This window comes from Rhinoderma darwinii, chromosome 1 (genome assembly GCF_050947455.1).
Source record: "Rhinoderma darwinii isolate aRhiDar2 chromosome 1, aRhiDar2.hap1, whole genome shotgun sequence".
Taxonomy (NCBI): Eukaryota; Metazoa; Chordata; class Amphibia; order Anura; family Rhinodermatidae; genus Rhinoderma; species Rhinoderma darwinii.
In genome coordinates this window covers 413,643,240-413,661,734 of record NC_134687.1, presented here as the reverse complement: position 1 = coordinate 413,661,734, position 18,495 = coordinate 413,643,240, and the positions used below count along the sequence as shown (strand labels likewise).

Below are 18,495 nucleotides of genomic sequence, written 5' to 3'. Positions count from 1 at the left end.
CTCTCCTGCATTAATAGAATCTCAGCTGCTCAAAGTGAACATGATGTATTAGGGTACTAAAGGAAAACCTACGCCTTAAAGAAGAAAGAATACATTTTTTTTATTCTCTGGCCCATTATGTAAATTGAGGTGAACGTAATCTTCTTAGGGCCTGTTCACATCAGCGTTTCCGTTGATGGGTTCAGTCAGACCTTTCTGTAGGAGGAACCCATCAACGGCTAGGCAAACGGAAACCATAGCTTCCCTTTGCATTACCATTGATTTCAATTTGTCTCCGTTCCGTAAGGTTTACGTTTTTTTTTAAAATCAATTGCACAGTGGACCCGTGAAAATTCAGTGCTGTACTATGCATCCGCCGATTCCGAAGCAGAGGCGCGCTCAAGAGAATGCCTGGCCCTATCAATCAGAGACGGAAGGGCGGGAGGGACGGACTGTGGAGAGAAGCTAGAAGTTTTTGGAGCAACAATGACCCCCTCTCGTTGCTCCAAACAGCTCATTTGCATATGAAGAATAAACTTATATTTCTGCAACGGAGCCACTCACCCGAAAAATGAAAACCGCATAATATACAGGTGAGGCTACACTATATTACTGTGCTGCTGCTTTTATAGGGCAATTTCTGGTGACAGACTCCCTCTAAAGCTGGGGGGAAAAAAAACAAAAAAATAAATTCCGGAGGGCAAGCTGAAACTTTGCTCGTGACATAAGGGTGGATAAAAGCAGCAACTATTTTCAAATCATTTTGGAGTGCTTCTCGTAATTTCCTAAATTGAAAGGTGTGTAAACCACACAGTTCTAATGCACGTGCACTCATATCTAAATGTCTCTATTGAGTAATCAGCAAGCATAGATCAGACCCGTTTATAGAAAGAAAACCAAGCACACACCGTTACTCACTCTTTTCTGCAATTGTATATTTATTAAAATTCTTCTGTGAGCGGTTACTATAGTGAAAACCTGTGAAACGACTCACCTGTGCCAGTTTCTTTTTACTTTTCTTCTTATGGACATGATGTACAGATTCCACTGCTCCATTACCCAGAAGCCTGTGCTTCTGAAACTTTATTTTTAGCCCTTCTTCCTAGAGGAGGAACCAATACATGCTTCATAAGAGATTATACTTTATGTAAGAAAGTCGCACCACATTTGTCTTTTGGAAACATGTGGTTGCATCACTTGCTGTAAACTGTCAAAAAAAAGAAAGGTACTGCTACGAGAAATCCACGGACTTACACTTTTGATTTGTACTGTAAATTCCTTTGGGTCGGGTACGGAGCGGATATGTGTAAAGGAGACCGGACTCCGTTCCTCCGGTGTTGGAGAGAGACTGTCAGGACTGTCGCTTAGCGGGTCTGTTATTCTTCGCGGTAAAGACCATTTTCCCGTCAACACTGCATTACAAACTTGTTCAATTCGACAGATTAGAACTCGGTCCTATAAACACCAAAGGGGTTAGTCCTCATCAGTATATATTTTCACCAAATCAAATAGCCTATTGCCAATTACAATGAATGATTTTCTAAAGAAGAACTTGTCGTTGAATTACCTTCGGCCAGTCCGCACTGTGTGGATTCTCCTGGAGCGTCTGAGCACTGTCCTCGGTGTTGAGGTCAGCAGGGGAGGCAGTTAGAGATAAGCGACTTTCTTCGTCAAATAAATGAGAATGTGGTAGACCTGCTAAAGAAAACAAAACATCATAGTGAACACAAAATTAAATGACCAGTGCTGATCACGGGGTGCAACTGAAACCCCCAGTAATTGTAATTTGTGGGAGTAAATGGTAGCAAGTGTTCAATGCCCTTGCAGCACTACCACCAGGGAAATGAAGCATTATAGCACCCATTGAATCAAAACAGGCCGAGAAACGCCCCTTGTTGATGTTCTTTGTAGCTGTACTTGTTTATGGAGGAGTGTCCGGTATGAAGTGTGGGTAAATTATATTTAACCCTTTAAATTGATCATTATTCAGAGTTCTTCTTGCACATACTCACCATTTAATTTTGCCAATCTGTTCTCATTGCTCTCATCTGAGGAATCATCTGAAGTGGATGATGAAGATGATGAGGAACAGGAGGATCTGCGTGGAGCTGGAGAAGAGCTGACGGATGAGGAAAGTGAAAGCATATGAGGTTGCTGAAGTTCTGGGGGAGGAAGCGAAGGAACAACAGAAGTGGGTGTGGATGGGCGGGAGTGATTAGCCACACCGCTAGTTTGGAGGTAGCTGAGCCGGCAACTTAGGAACGAAAATGAGGGGTCTGGCATTAGTGTAAGATCAGTGCGGCTCAGACCATAGCGAGCTGCTCCTTCAAGTAGTTCCTTATCATGACGGCCACTCTCCCACCACTCTGGCAGTTCTGGGTCTGGCCGGCATAGCGATAAACGTGCAGGAAGCAAAGGGTGGCACAGGACCTGTTCTCGCACGCGACGAATAAGGTCTAGACGGAACAATGCTCGCGAGGCACGTTCTTCTGATATTGGTTCAATAAAGAGAGATGGGTCTGGTGGCTCTAAGGAGAGGAGTTAAATATAAAATGAGATGCAGGATACAATCTATTCTACATCAACAGCAATTATACATACTTAAAAAAAATAAAAAATAATACTAAGTTATGCAGTTAATGAAAATAATAGCGTTTAAAAAAAAAAAAAGTACCAATTTAACTTACCATCGCCTGCAGCTGGTGGCAAACGACATACTTGTCGGCACATTGCCACAAAACCGTGAAAATATTTAAGAAGGGACTCATCTGTTTTCTTGTCCAATCTTGCCAAACTACGAAACCTCAGCCAGTCATAAAGCTGCGTGTCAGGGTCATATTCCACCCCAAAGCTGGAAAGCACACGGAAAAAGTCACAGGCCTCACGGCGTGTCCACCTGGCAAAAGGAAAAGATGGTAAAGAATACAAAGCTAGGAGAAGGGAATAATGAACACGACAAACTGTAGGGAAAAAAAATTATATTTGCCATTTAAACAAATTAGCATTTACAAGAAGTCTTCATTCGGTATAATGGGAGATGCTCACCTTTGTTGCTTCTCCCGACGAGCAATTTCCTTCAGTTTGAAAGCTGCTTCACAACGTTTCCTCCGCTTGTCACCTCTTTCCGCAGCTTCCATCTTTAATTGTTCACGTTTGTAGCTACGCTGGTAGGCAGTAATAAGGCGACGAAGACGAGCTGTGAGAGCAGACCCAGGTGGCCATAACATGCCACTTGGCATAGGTGCTGCTGACCGGAAAAGGAAAAAGCGATTTCAAGAGTTACTGGCACAGACCATATTTATTTGATAACTGCCTTCAAAGTACTGCTTGATCCTGTCCCTCGGGATGCAAATACTAGAAGTTGGGCATAAGAGTCAGTGGTTTGATTTCCCAGGCTCTTAGGCCTTACACCTGTCTGACCGAGGCTCTCCTACCCCCGGAAAGCTATAAATCAATGAGGCATTGGCAAGAGCAGAAGGGGAATCCATTACTTGTTTTTTCTTTTTTGACAGCCAGCACCGTGGGTTCTGGCGGCTAGCCTCCTAAACGCCGTCAGCACAGTGACAGAGTACATTCAAACAGGGTGGTAATGGAGACGCAGAGTGCCGCAAAATTACTGCACCATGACAAAAATGCAAATACATGCATTTTTTTTGCCGTGGTTTTACTGCCATTGTGGTCCACGGCATGCTAAACACCACCCCAGCCGATACTTGGCATTTCGCATGGCGATCTTAGGCTTGTGTGTAGCTGCTCGACTCTGGAAACCCATTTCATGAAGCTTCTGATGCACAGTTCTTGTCCAGATTTGACTTCCAGAGGCAGTTTGGAACTCTGTAGCGAGTCATGAATCAGGATAAGCAATTTTTTACACCCCAAACACGTCAAGACTCAGTGGCCACGCTCTAAGATTTCATCTTAATGCTTGCTACCAAGCGGTTGTTACTCCTGGACGCTTTTCACTTCACAATAATAGCACACACAGATCTAGCAGACCTTAAGAGACTTAAGGCAAAGGTGTCCTCATGCTACTGCCACATTTAAAGTCACTGAACACCATTTTTGGTTCTTATAGGGTGTATATAATTGATATTTTAAAAAGAAGTGGTCACTAGGTTTAGAGCCACTAAGCCAGCAGCATGTCGATAGACAGCTGGGGTTTAGTGTGCCAAACATGCAAAACCTGCAGTTTAAACAATTAGTAAAAGAACTTACAAGCTTCAGAGAGGAGTCCAGCGACGTGTCGCATTGCCCTGAGGACAGTGAAGCGAGATGTACCGTCCTATGTTTCATTTAAGTTGTAAGTTCTTTCACGAACTACTGCTTTGATGTGGGCAGGTTTGGAAAACTAAACCCCAACTTCATAACATGCTGGTGGCTTAGTAGTGACCTAGAGACAGGTTGCCTTTAAGGGGCTTTCCCACTTCAGGTATTTATGGCACATCCACAGGATGACATGATAAAACCACAGAAATGTGACTATTATAAGAGGTACTGTAGTTAAAGGCTATGTAAATCTCTGTAGCCTTTTTTTTTAATGAAATGTATGTGTAAATGTGATAAAAACACTTTTCAAATCGAAAGATTTGGTTTACTTTTTTGTGATGCAGCTTCAATGTATGCACTGTAAATAGAAACCGTAGCGCCTCTGTAGGCCAAATCGGTCTGCTGGACTGAGGGCTCGACTGGCAGTGGCTCCTGTGTGCATCGAATACACAGGATAACCCTAATACCGATCATATCTGTAATGACGGGGTAGGGAGACAGACAGGTGAGCCCTAATCTACCCGCCACTCAGTCCCTGCCTACTTGCAACGACCCGTCCTAGGCGACGGGGTACAACTGGGCGACGGTCCCTACGCTCAGTAAGTGCAAGACAGACAAACAGACAAGGGTACACAGAAGCTAGGGAAACAGGGCAGCTGCCCACGGAGACACCGTGAGCAACAAGAGTAGTGAACGAGCCGAGTCAAACCTGGAGTGAACGAGGTACAAAACCGCTGAGCAGGAGAGTGGTCAGAAAGCCAAGGTCTATAACAAGCAGAGGATGAGTAGTACAAGCAGCAGCAGCAAGCCAGGAAACAAGCATAGAAGAATCACAGGCAAAGGAGGAACAGGAAAGGCAGGTATAAATAGACAGAGGGCGGGAGCTAGCTCCGTCTGGCCAGGCTGTGATAGGCTTTCCCACTCCTAAGCCTGCCATCCTGAGTGGTGGAAGATGGAGTCAGTCTCACAGACATAGGAGCAGGTGCAGACTGATTGCCCATGGGCGTCGACACAGAAGCTGTGTCTGGCAAATCCTTTACAATATCCAAGTTAATTAATAATCTGTATTAGGGTATGTTCACACGCAGTGGTTTCAGACATAATTCGGGCCGTTTACGCCTCGAATTACGGCTGAAAAAATGGCACTATTACGCCTCCAAACATCTTTCCATTGCTTGCAATGGGATTAATGGTGTTCTGTTTGCACGAGGCTTAATTTTACGCGTCACTGTCAAAATACGGCTCGCGAAAAAAAAAAGTGCAGGACACTTCTTGGGACGTTTTTGGAGCCTTAGGGTTATCCTGTGTGTCAGAGACACACAGGAGCCGCTGTCAGCCGAGCCATCGGTCCAGCAGACTAACAAATTCGGCTTAAAGCGGCGCCATGCAGCTTTTATGCATAGAAGCAATCGCAATAAATGTCAACTTGAAAAGTGTGTATAATTACATCACACATACATTTTAGGGTGTGTTCACATGCCCGTTAGTTTCCGCTGAGGGGTTCCGTAGGGTCAATAACCCCTCAGCAGAAAGTCAAACCCAGTCGACTGCGCTATTGATTCTATAAAAACGACGGAACCCTGTCACAACGGTGACAGACGGGAACCATTAGCAAGGTTTCCGTCAACCTTGAGTTCAATGGTGAGGGAAACGGAGGTCTCCATTTGACTTTCCGCTGAGAGGTTAACCCGACGGAAACCTCAGACGGAACCCCTCAGTGTAAGCGAACGGTGACGTAAACAGGCCCTAATTATATATATATATATATATATATATATATATATATATATATATATATATATATACATATATATACACACACACACACACACACACACACACACATATATATATATATATATACACACACACACACACACAAAAAACAAAAAAACACTTCAGAAAAAGGTTTAGACAGCCTTTAACACATAATAGAGTAACCAAAACATCAAAAATGCTCAAAGTAAATATTTTAGGAGTTCTTCTGTATGCTAGGATATTATAAAACAAATATAGATACAAGGTTGTCCTTTAACCCCTTCCCGCAAAAACAAGTACAGCTAAGTGATGGGCGACAGTGTGTTAGCGCCTTCTCACGTACATGATGGTGCTGGAGCTGGCTCAGAAGCTGAGCCGGCACCATACCGCCGGTTGTCGGCTGTATATTACAGCTGACACCCCGCTGTAACGGCCAGGATAGGAGCTAGCCCCCGATTCGGCCGATTAACACCTTCGATGCAGCAGTCAAAAGCGATCGCTGCATCTAGGTGGCTAGATCACACCCGATGGTTGCTAATTGCAACGATCGGTAACCGCGGGGGTGCCGATGGTTGCTATGGCAACCAGAGGCCTAACAATAGCCTCCTAGTACAGAAGTCTATTAGGCCCCGTCGGGAGGCGAAGCCTAATAGCTTTGCTTTCAGTGAACAGCTGACAGCTCTAATACACTGCACTATGTAGGTAGTGCAGTGTATTAGAATAGCGACCAGGGCTTCATGCCTTCATCAAGTCCCATAGTGGGACCAAAAAAAAAAAGTTAATAAAAATGTGAAAACATTTAAAAAGTTTCAACTAAAAAAAAACCAAAAACAATAGCAGCCTTTTTCCCCATAAGTCTTTTATTATAAGAAAAAATGGAAAATATATAAAAATTAAAAATAAAAAAAAAAGTACACATTTGGAATCTCGAACTATAAAAATATCACGCTATTTTACCCGCATGGTAAACACCGTAAAAAAAAAAAAAAAAAAAATTCCAGAATCGCTGTTTTTTGGTCACTACCTCCCAAAAACAGAAAAAAAAAAAAAAGTGATACAAAATTATACCATTAAAAACAGTCCCACAAAATTACAGACCGTCCTACAAAAAACAAGCGCTCCCACAGCTTTTTTGACGTAAAAATGTGAAGAAAAAAAAAAAGTTACGGCTCTCAGAATATGGCGACACAAAAAATTAATTTGAGACAAAAAGTGATTTTATGGTGCACACGCTGCAAAACATAAAAAAAAACAAAACAAAAACTATATACGTATGGTATCGCCGTAATCGTATCGCCCCACAGAATAAAATAAATGTCATTTATAGTGCACGGTGAACACGGTAAAAGAGCATAAAAACAAAAAAACGCTGGTTTTTGGTCAACTTGCTTGCCAGAAAAATGAAATAAAAAAATAAAAAAAACGCATGTACCCACGAAATGGTACCAATGAAAGCTACAGATTATCCGCAACAAATAAGCCCTCACACAGCTCCGATGGAGAGAAAAGAAAAAGAAAAAAAAAGTTCTGGCTCTCAGAATACGGCGATGCAAAATGTGTTATCAGTGCGACACAGGCCACATATCTGCAGATTTATTTACTACATTATTATGCCCTCTAAGGCTGGATTCACACGAGCACATTACGTCCGTAATGGACGGAACGTATTTCGGCCGCAAGTCCCGGACCGAACACACTGCAGGGAGCCGGGCTCCTAACATCATAGTTATGTACGATGCTAGGAGTCCCTGCCTCGCTGCAGGACAACTGTCCCGTACTGTAATCATGTTTTCAGTACGGGACAGTAGTTCCACGGAGAGGCAAGGACTCCTAGCATCGTACATAACTATGATGCTAGGAGCCCGGCTCCCTGCAGTGTGTTCGGTCCGGGACTTGCGGCCGAAATATGTTCCGTCCATTACGGACGTAATGTGCTCCTGTGAATCCAGCCTTATTATGCCTTGATGTACTCCACACAGCTTACATATGCCCCCACATAATAAACCCCAAACAGAACTACTACCAAGCAAAACCTGCGCTGCAAAAGCCAAATGGTGCTCCCTCCCTTCTGAACCCTACGGCGTGAAAAAGCAGTTTACGCCCACATATATTGCATCGCCATACCCGGGAGAACGCGCTTAACAGTTTGAGGTATTTGTCTTCAGTGGCCCGAAATGGGCACAACATATTGTGCACTAAAATGGCATACCTGTGGAAAATTGCGAATTAAATTTTGCACCATCCACTAAGCGTTCATTTCCAACTTAAAAAAAAAAACCTGTGGGGTCAAAATGCACCCCCTGAAGGCATTTAAGGGGTGTAGTGAGTAGTTTCCAAAATGGGGGTCACTACTTGGAGGTTTTACTATTTGACCCCAGAGCCCTGCCAATGTAGGCCAATGCTGCGAAAATCACCAAAATAGGCCTCAAATGCGCATTTGCTCTTTCACTCCTAAGCCCTGTCATATGTCCAGGCAAATGATAAATGCCTTGAGGAGTGTGGTTTCCAAAATGGGGTCACTTCTCAGGGTTTTCCACTCTACACTGGTACCTAAGGGAGCTCTGCAAATGCAACATGGCACCTGTACACCAGTCCAGCAAATTCTGCACTCTAAAATCCAAATGGCGCTCCTTCCATTTTGAGCTCTGCCATGGGGTATTGCAGTACTCGGGAGAAATTGGGTAACAAATTGTGTGGTGTTCTTTCTCCTATCACGCGTTGCAAAAATAAAAAATTGGGAGCAAAAACTACACATTTATGGAAAAATTTTAATTTTAACAGCCTAATTCTAATACAATCTATGAAACACCTGTGGAATCAAAATGCTCACTACACCCCTATATGAATGCCCCGAGGGGTAAAGTTTCCAAAATGGAGTCACTTCTCAGGGGTTCCTACCGTACTGGTACGTCAGGGGCTCTGCAAATGCGACATGGCGCCTAAAAACCAATCAAGCAAAATCTGCATGCCAAGTAGCACTATTGCCATTCTGAGCCCTGCGGTGTGTCCAAACAGCAGTTTATGACCACATGTGGGGTATTTCCGTACTCGGGAGAAATTGCTTTACAAATGTTGGGGTGCTTTTTGTCCTTTATTACTTGTAAAAATTAAATAATTCAAATTTTTTCAGAAAAAAAAAGTAGATTTTCATTTATTTCTTTTTAAAACTCGTTTTATTGAACTCCAAGCTTATACACGAGTATACGTGTATCACCACCGAAAATATCAAATCAAGGAGTTACACATGAAAAATAAAAACAAATAATTTACTACAATGGAACAGAATGGTACATCCTTCACAAACTAGCAGAATTTACAGATAGACACAATCAATGTATGCATTACACGTTACCAACTCATCAGGCTACCTTTAGGTCAGCAATAGAAGAGCAGACAGAATTCACAGAACTAAGAGTTAAGGGTGAGGAGATCCATGAGCCCAAGACCTTATCAAACTTCCATGAGCATTTCTGGTTACGATAAATCACTTTCTCATAAGGTATAATATTATTAACTAAAGATTTCCTTTCTGTCATTAACGGAGACCTGTCAGCCATCCAACGCAGGGCAACTGCCTTTCTTGCTAAGAATAACGGCTCTCTCAGAAAAATGTGTACATTGTGTGACCATTGTTCCTCTGGCAGGAGGCCGAATAGGCAGATCGCCGGAGTGACCCGCACCTCATGGGAAACGACCTGGGTCAGTAAGGAGAGGACTCCTCCCCTCCCCCCCAAAAAAAATAAAAGAACTGACAAAAGAACAATCCCACATGGGATGCAAGAAGTTAGCATCCGTTGCACGACACCTATGGCATTCAGTGTGAGGTAAATGGCCCATCCTATTAAGCCTGAATGGGGTAATATAACACTGGTGAATTATATATAGTTGAGTTAGTCTGTTGTTCACGGAGGGGGGAGACTTATACATGTGATTCTAGAGCCTCCACCCACTCCTCCCCAGACAGAGTTGGAATTGCTACCCACCAAGCCGTTTCAGCCGATAGTATTTGAGATTCTACCATAGAATTTAAAAAGGCGAGTATTAAAGTGCCGAGAGAATACCCTTAGGACCTTCGTTCTTAAAATCCCGATCAGGGGGAATTTGGACATAACAGGACCACCCCCTTGGAATTGCAAGGCAAGTGGATGTCGAAGTTGTAGGTAATGGTAAAAATGTGCCCTGTCTAAATTGTAAAGTTCCTGCATTTGCGTAAATTACAAGAGTATGCCATCTTTATAAATATTGTGTACGGTTATTACAGTATGAGACTTCCAAAACTCGGATCCCTCTAGCGGTTATAGGTGAGGAAACAAATCGGGTTATCCCAGAGAGAGGCCTCCTCAGGTGTATCCGCAAATCTGCTAAGTGTTTTGGCTGCCCTCCACACCTGATGTGCCAGCTTGTGTAGTTGCAACAATCTCGTTTTGAATAATGTAGGTTGTTCCAGAATAGACAAGAGATCCGTCAATTCCACCACCTGACCCAGAATATATTCAGAAAATGGCAAAGATCGGGTTACAGAACCATGAAGCCAAGTATCTTAACTGACCTCCCAGAAAATACAAGCGGAAATCAGGGAGTGCCAGTCCACCACTTATTTTGAGACTCTGTAAAGTAGCCAAAAGCCAATTTCTTCCTACCACTACCCCAGATAAAGGAGGACATTAAAAAGGGAACCTGTCACCAGCATTTCACCTATTGAACTTTACTTATCCCTCACTGGCCGCTGCTATCAAAAGTTATCCCCTCTCCTAAACTCCTCCGACTGTAAATAACGGTCCGCAAAAATTTAGTGCCTTTAATAGTAATATTCCGGTGTCCCGTTGTACGCACACACCAGAAGAGGACATCAATGCACAAGCGCGGGATTGTGTGTGCTGGATGAAGGCGTGGAGCGGTCAATCAAAAGTAAGGAGGCGGGGTAAACTCGGAAAGACTTGAGGAATGAAGGTATGACTCTTAGGATATGTTCACACGGCAACGCCAAATATGTCTGAAATTACGGAGCTGTTTTCAGGCGAAAATAGCTCCTGAATTTCAGACGTTTTTACAAGTGCACGCGTTTTTCGCGGTGTCTTTTACAGACGTAATTGGAGCTGGTTTTCATTGGAGTCAATGAAAAACTGCCCCAATTACGTCCCAAGAAGTGTCCTGCACTTCTTTGATGCGGCCGTAATTTAAGCGCCGTGTAAAATGACAGCTCGTCTGCACAGAACATCGTAAGACCCATTGCAAGCAATGGGCAGATGTTTGCCGACGTATTGGAGCCGTCTTTTTAGGCGTAATTAGAGGCGTAAAACGCCTCCATTACGCCTGAAAATTGGTTGTGTGCACATACCCTTATGCTCATTAGCATACAGTGTGGGAACACTAAAACAACGGAATACTAAGGCCCTGTTCACATGGAGTTTTTTTGCAGGCAGAAAATTCTGCCTCAAAACTCCATCTGGAATTTTGAGGCAGATTTTGATCTGCCTGCACGCCGTTTGCTGCAAATTTCGCTGCGCTTTTCGCCTGCGGCCATTGAGCGCCGTGGGCAAAAACGCAGCGAAATATACGCTTTCTCTGCCTCCCATTGATATCAATGGGAGGTCAGAGACATAAACGCCCGAAGATAGGGCATGTCGCTTGTTCCCCGCGAGACTTTTTCCGCTCGCGGCAAAAAACCACCTCCGCCTCCCATTGAAACGGGAGACATTTTCGGCCGTTCCGTGGTGCGTTTTCCAACGTAGTTTCCGCGTAAAAAAAAGTGTGTGTGAACAGGGCCTAGAGCTACAGAGCCGACTAAGACAATCATAGGTTATATAGAAATTATTGTTCACCCACTACCACCTGGTATTGCTGGTTTAATAGGTGAAATGCTGATGAGAGATTCCCTTTAAAGAAGTTCAATTTATTAAAGAACTTCCTAGAGACAGGCCCATAAGCGTGTTCGAACATGTATAAATCTTTAGGTAAAAGGACAATTTTAATGAAGTTTATCCTGCCAGCCACCAACAAAGGGAGAGTTCGCCAGGCCCAGACTCTGTCCCTAAAGAGCTCTTCCAGGGGATATATATTTTTGTAGTGTCTTGGGTAATATATATTCCTAAGTATTTAAACATCTCTACTACTGGCAAGCTGAAATACACCTCTGGCCGTGCCACCTTCCACAAGGGCATCAAGGCTAATTTGGACCAAATACCCAAAATATGTTACTATCTCAATTGCCCTAGAAAGTGTGTTCTCCACATCAGACATGAAAAAGCACCAAGTCATCTGCATAGATACCTATCCTACTCTCTCTGTGTCCCACCTAAATTTCCTGGAACCCACGATCCTGGCGAATCTTCAGCGCCAACGGTTCTACGGCTAATGCGAATAGAAGCGGGGACAAAGGCCAACCTTGTCTGGCTCCTCTACCCAGCTCAAAAAAAGGATCCATTCTAGATTTTCATTTTTTACAGACTAATTCCAATAAGTTTAGCGAAAAACCTGTAGGGTCAAAATGCTAACTATAACCCTAGATACATTTCTTGAGGGGTATAGTTTGCAAAATGGGCTCACTTTTGGGGGGGATTTCCACTGTTTACGCACCACAAGACCTCTTCAAACTTGACTCGGTGCCTAAAATATAGTCTAATAAAAAGGCCACAAAATCCACTAGGTGCTCCTTTGCTTCGGAGGCCGGTGTTTCAGTCCATTAGGACACTAGGGCCACATGTGGCATATTTAAAAAAAATGCAGAATCTGGGCAATAAATATGGAGTTGCATTTCTCTGGTAAAACATTGTTACAGAAAATGTTGTTATATTTTTATTACAAATGCATTTTGGCAAAAAAAAAATACAAAAATGAAAAAAAAAAAAATTGTACATTTCACCTCTTTGCCTTAATTCCTGTGAAACGCCTAAGGGGTTAAGAAACTTTCTGAACGCGTTTTTTGAATACTTTGAGTGGTGCAGTTTTTTAAATGGGGTGATTTATGGGCACATTCTAATATAGAAGGCCCTCAAAGCCACTTCAGAACTGAACTTGTCTATGAAAAAAATAGCCTGAACTGGTCTATGAAAAAAATTGCCTTTTGAAATTTTCTTGAAAATGTGATAAACTGCTGCTAAAGTTATAAGCCTTGTAATGTCCTAGAGAAATAAAAGGATGTTTAAAAAACGATGCCAACATAAAGTAGACATATGGTAAACGTTAACTAGTAACTATTTTGTGTGGTATTACTATCTCTCTTACAAGCAAATACATTTAAATTTAGAAAAAGGCTAATTTTTGCACATTTTCTCAGAATTTGTGTTTTTCACAAATAAACACTGAATGTATCGACCACATTATACCACTAACAAAGAACAATGTGTCACAAGAAAACAATCTCAGAACCGCTTGGATACATAAAAGCATTCCAAAGTTATTACCACATAAATAGACACGTCAGATTTGAAAAAATTGGCCGTGTCCTTAAGGCCAAAACAGGTTGGGTCCTTAAGGGGTTAAACTATGCTGGGCCATTTTTATTTGCAAATTTACTGGTTGTGCAGAAGGTAAAATTAGTTTTCACGTGCATTTCATTGGGGGACACCGCACCATGGGTATAGACCATTGCCACTAGGAGGCGGACACTAAGTAGGAAGAAGTTATGGCTCCGCCCAGGCAGGCTATACCCTTTTAGCCTAGTGTTCATAGGAGGAAGACCAGATCCGATTCTCAGGTCTCATGCTATTTTTAAAATTTTTGTTTATTTCTCGCTCTTCCCCTCCTTTGGCCGCAGGTGGGTTGTCAGCCTGTTCACACCCTAGTCAAACCCCTGCAAATGCCAGGCAGTTTTCTGCACTGAATTTCCCTCAGCACAGGTCACTAATCTTATGTTCTACATCCGCAGGGGACGTGCCAGTACTAGTGCAAGGTTACGGATGAGGTGACCCTGTGAACGCCCGAAGAGTACGAAGGGCGAGCACGAAAAACTTTCCACCTTTCCATGCTCATCTTGGGAGGATTCTGCCAGGAAGCCAACTCAGGCGGCCATGGTTACCCACTTCAATTGTGGCAGGTGTAATAAGAAATTTGCATGCGGCCAGTCTCTCCCATTCTGCCAGCAGTTTCTACAACCCAGGACGCTCCCCCCCCCTCTAAGGTTAAGGTAGCCATTGAATGGGGCAAGTCCTTTGCTCAGGCCTTAGGTGACATAGTTGCGTCCTTGGAACCCCTGCTAAGATAGTGGCTAAGCTGAATGCCCCTTTCTCTTACAGACATTTTACACCATCTACCTCTTGCAGTAGACCCAAAGAGAGGCACAGAAGTACCAGGGAAAGGCTCCACTCCTCTTCAGATTCCCTCCCAGGGTCCTACATGCCATCTGAGGAGAAACTGCTACCAACCAGAATCAGTCGTCCTCTGATTATAAACTGGAGTAATTGGCAGCCACCGTGCAGGCGTTGATGCACACTGTCTAGGACACCTTTCATGTCAAGGATGGCCCAATAATCTCTTTGCAAAATGAAGCCTTCTTACAGCGCCAAAGACTGTTTTTCAAACCATAGCAAGTTTAGAATTATTTTGTGCGAGGAGTGAAAACATCCCGATAGGCTTTTGTCTATTTCCAAGGACTTTAACATTCGGTTTTCTTTTCAGAAAGAGTGGATTTCTATCGTACGGCTGTCCAAGAGCACCACCATCCCTCTATCAGATATGGTATCACTCAGTGACCCTCTTGACAAGAAACTGTATTCACAGAACAAGTCCTCTTTCGTAGCCGCAGGTTCTTCTCTGCACCCAACCTTTGCATCTGCCTGGGTGAGTAAGGCTAGTAAGGTTTGGAGTAAACAGCTGCACTGCGGTATCTCGGAAGGTGCACCATGACATGACATGGCTGATTTAGATTTGCAGGTACGTCAAGCTTCCAAATTTCTTTTTGAGGGTTTCCTTGAGACAGCACCGTTCAAAGCTTGCGCATCGGCTAATAATTATTGCCTTGCGGTGCTCTATGTGGCTGAAATCTTGGGCGGTCGACCAAGAGTCCAAATAATCCTTTGTTGGCTAGCGTCTGGATGACATTATTTAGGGGGCTACCGGCAGTAAGGGTTCTCTGTTGCCCCAGAACCAACCACACTGTTTACACCCTTCCCCATTGATTGCAGAGGTTTTGGTCCTTTCTGAACTCCTCCTCCAAGAGGTCATTCCCTTTCCACAGACTGGACAGTAGGACCCCTCACCAAGCCGAGCCCAGACCTGCCTGGCAACCACGACCTAAGCCCCAGAAGTCCACTTCTGCCATGACATCTTCGCAATGAAGGTGTCTCCCCGCTTGTATTGGACGTTCGAGTGGGGGGGGGGGGGGGACGACGACGACTGCTCACTCACGTAGAAGACGCCTGGGTTCAAGAATAAAAATAATAATCTTTGGGGGGCGGAGTCTAGCTGCCAAGGAGAATGGCTGCTTGAAGACCTTGCTCCTGCTACAAACTTGCTCAAAGCGGCACAACTCAGAGCTAACCGGCCGACCTCGGCCATCTCGCACTTGTAATACCTCAGGAACCTTGCCGGGTAGTCCCTGCCAGTTTGGGACCTGCATCCATTGTTCCGAAGGTCGACTGGAGTCTGGGCTACTGCGGCCACGTGTTCTCCAAACGGCATCCCAGGAGGGAATCCATCGCCATCCGGTAGAGTAAACTTTCCCCAGTTATACTCACCTATACCGGAGGGCCCACTGATCTCTGCGGAGGGCGGCTCATTGCTCTGGGCACGCATTCCTCCTCATTCCCGGGTCCACGTATCCGAGACCTAGTCCGCTACTGCAATAGCGGTGTCGATTTTTCAAGCTCCGACCACCTCGCTGAGAGACATCAGAAAGGTGAGCTGCAGAGGGGAGTTTCAAATCACTGACAGGCAGCCTTCATTGCTTGCAGTTGCATTCTTGGGGGTGCATTTATATGATAGACTTCCTTACACATATTGTCTGCAATTACCTAATTTTTTTGACGGAGCTGCTACCATGACCAAACGCAGGGGAAAGGCCTAGATAGCTTAGAGAATATTTTGCCAATCCGGCTCTTTCCCAGGACGATGACTATGTCGGTTACTTCTCTCGCACAAAAAGATGGGGAAAATCTGTCCCCTCGCAGTTCCCCACAAAAACACGATGGGGTGTCACCTGCGGATAGAGTTCCAACTGTGATTCAAACAGTAGAGATAGTGCTAAACGGGAATGCGCAGTCTCACCTATGGCTTCGCTGGCAAGTAAAGGCCCAGTCTGCAAAAAAATAGTCGCAAGCGGACGATGTTATGTGGTCTCAAATCTTGACAGATGAACCTTGTGATATTACCCAGTTTCCTTCCTCTGATGCCCCCCCCATCACAGTGGATACGTTAAAAGGAAGGTTAATCCTACTCCAAAATGGCATAAATAAGAGAGTTTCATCTCTGGTCCGTAAACTACCATCCAACGTTAACGCGCTGGGGGAACGTACTGACCACTTAGAATATAAGATGGAAGACTTCAGTTGCACACAATGAACTTGTGGACGCGCATAACGCACTGGAAGCGGACGTTAACTGGCTCATAAGCAAGGCCACAGACGCGGAGGAGCGTTCAAGGTGTAATAAAATTTAAATACGGGACATACCAGAGGTGTCCCACATGGAGTTGGCTGGCTACTGAAGAGGTTTATTTCTTGCTATGTTACCGACCCTTTCCGATTTGGACCGTATAATAGATCGGGTGCATAGAATACCTAAATCAAAAACAGCATCGGACAAGGCGTCCCAAGACATTGTCTAGAATAAATTTTTACCATGTGAAAGAGAGACTGGATATTCAAGGCCAGAAAGATAGGTATGCTTACGACTCCTTACACCTTAATGACTCTATTCCCAGACCTCTCGGCTGCCACTCTCCAAGCCCGCAGAGATTTTCTTCAAGTTACATGGACCCTACGAGATCACGGCATCAAGTACAAATGGGGATTTCCTACAAAATTGTTGATAACTTATAATGGAACTCTCACCATTGCTACCTCTGTGGAGGAAGGCATATCGCTGTTACGAAAATAGACCATTTCCATTCCTAGAACTTCCCATCGAGCGCCTTCCTCACTTGCTCCGGATTAGAGGACTGTGAGCTCCTGCAACCACGTGACCTGATTATCTTTAGTATGTGTTGTTTCTTAACTAAAATTTATTGATGCTCTAGCATCCTTTATTTGGTTAGCTTAAATCTTATACTACTATTGAACAACTTTGTAATGTGTTTGTTCTCTCTCCCCCCGGGGGAATTAAGTGCGAGAATCGCACTATGACTGTTCTCAATTTATTATTTTCTGGTTCATTATGTTTTTTTTATTTTCTAGATTGTCAGCTCTGTGTTATGGCTGCCCTGCATTTACTTTTTCAGGATATGTTGCTCACAATGCTTTGTCTAGAATGATGGGTCTTGTTATTGTACTACTGCTGACATGTCGGCACTTCCACACGCTTACTGGCATCTGCTCTCTGACTCCTAAGTATGGTACTGCGTTTTTCCTCAATAGTACCTTTAAAACTAAGCCTACTGTGGCGTGAGGCCAAGGCTTTAAAATGTGACATTTTACTGGTGCAGGAAACACATTTCAATGTGGAGAAAACTCCAAAATTCTCCAACAAATATTTCCCACGTATTTTTACCTCTAAACATTTTTCGGCTAAACATATAGGCGTTACGATCGCTATCAAGAATACGGTAGCCTTCACCTTTAAATTCCTTATCAGTGATCCCCAAGGGAGATACTTAGGACTAGTGTGCGAAATTAATAACATACTGTACACTATATACAATATGTATTTTCCCAATAAACTCCAACATCATTACCTGAATTCCGTACTGCCAAAAAATAAATCTTCAGCGCAAGGTCGGCTGGTTATAGGTGATTTTAATATGACTATTGACCCGGATAGACTCCACTGCTAGGAATAGACAGTCTTCCCCCTTTGCTTCGACTCTGTTAGAGGAGGGTCTGTACCTTTTGTTCTCCCACTCATGTTTCGTATTCTAGGATAGACTTATTCCTGGTAAATAATAGGGTACTCCTGCAATCAGAATCCACTGTAATTGGACAAATAACTTGGTCTGATCACACACCAATCCCGCATTCCCTAGACTAGAAAATGTCTTCTCTCCCACCCTACACAATGGTGTCTAAATGATTACATACTCCATCACCCGGACCATAACACGAACTTGCTAAAAGAACTGACCCAGTATTTCTCAGATAATGTGGGTTCTATTTCCTGTCCTTATATCTTGTGGAATGCTCAAAGCATTTATGAGAGGGATGTTGATTAAAGCTTCTTCTCAGGCCAAGAGAAAAAAGGAAAAAGAAACTTAAATATAACCAAGCAGATATCAGTAATAGATTTGAAAAATAAATCAACGCCCACCGACTCTTCAGAGTTGAGGTCCTTGCGTTTGACATTGCAGTCATTGCTCGCTTCACAGCACAATATTTATCTTAAAGACATGCAAATGACTATGTG

The 18,495-nt window shown here is 43.7% G+C and overlaps 1 protein-coding gene across 5 annotated transcripts in view; it reads right to left on the bottom strand.

Annotated features, from left to right (window-relative positions):
* Positions 1–18,495, bottom strand: part of CHD8 (chromodomain helicase DNA binding protein 8) — a 122,906-nt gene that overhangs the window by 3,219 nt on the left and 101,192 nt on the right. For 3 of the 5 annotated variants that reach the window (XM_075828959.1, XM_075828958.1, XM_075828960.1), the window contains exons 30-35: positions 3,025–3,226; positions 2,667–2,875; positions 1,992–2,507; positions 1,547–1,677; positions 1,234–1,434; positions 974–1,081 (exon numbers count right to left, since the gene is read on the bottom strand). In XM_075828959.1, coding sequence (XP_075685074.1) covers positions 974–1,081; positions 1,234–1,434; positions 1,547–1,677; positions 1,992–2,507; positions 2,667–2,875; positions 3,025–3,226 — 1,367 coding nt within the window. The remainder of the gene's footprint in view (positions 1–973; positions 1,082–1,233; positions 1,435–1,546; positions 1,678–1,991; positions 2,508–2,666; positions 2,876–3,024; positions 3,227–18,495) is intronic. The other 2 variants (XM_075828962.1, XM_075828961.1) reach the window with 2 other exon arrangements.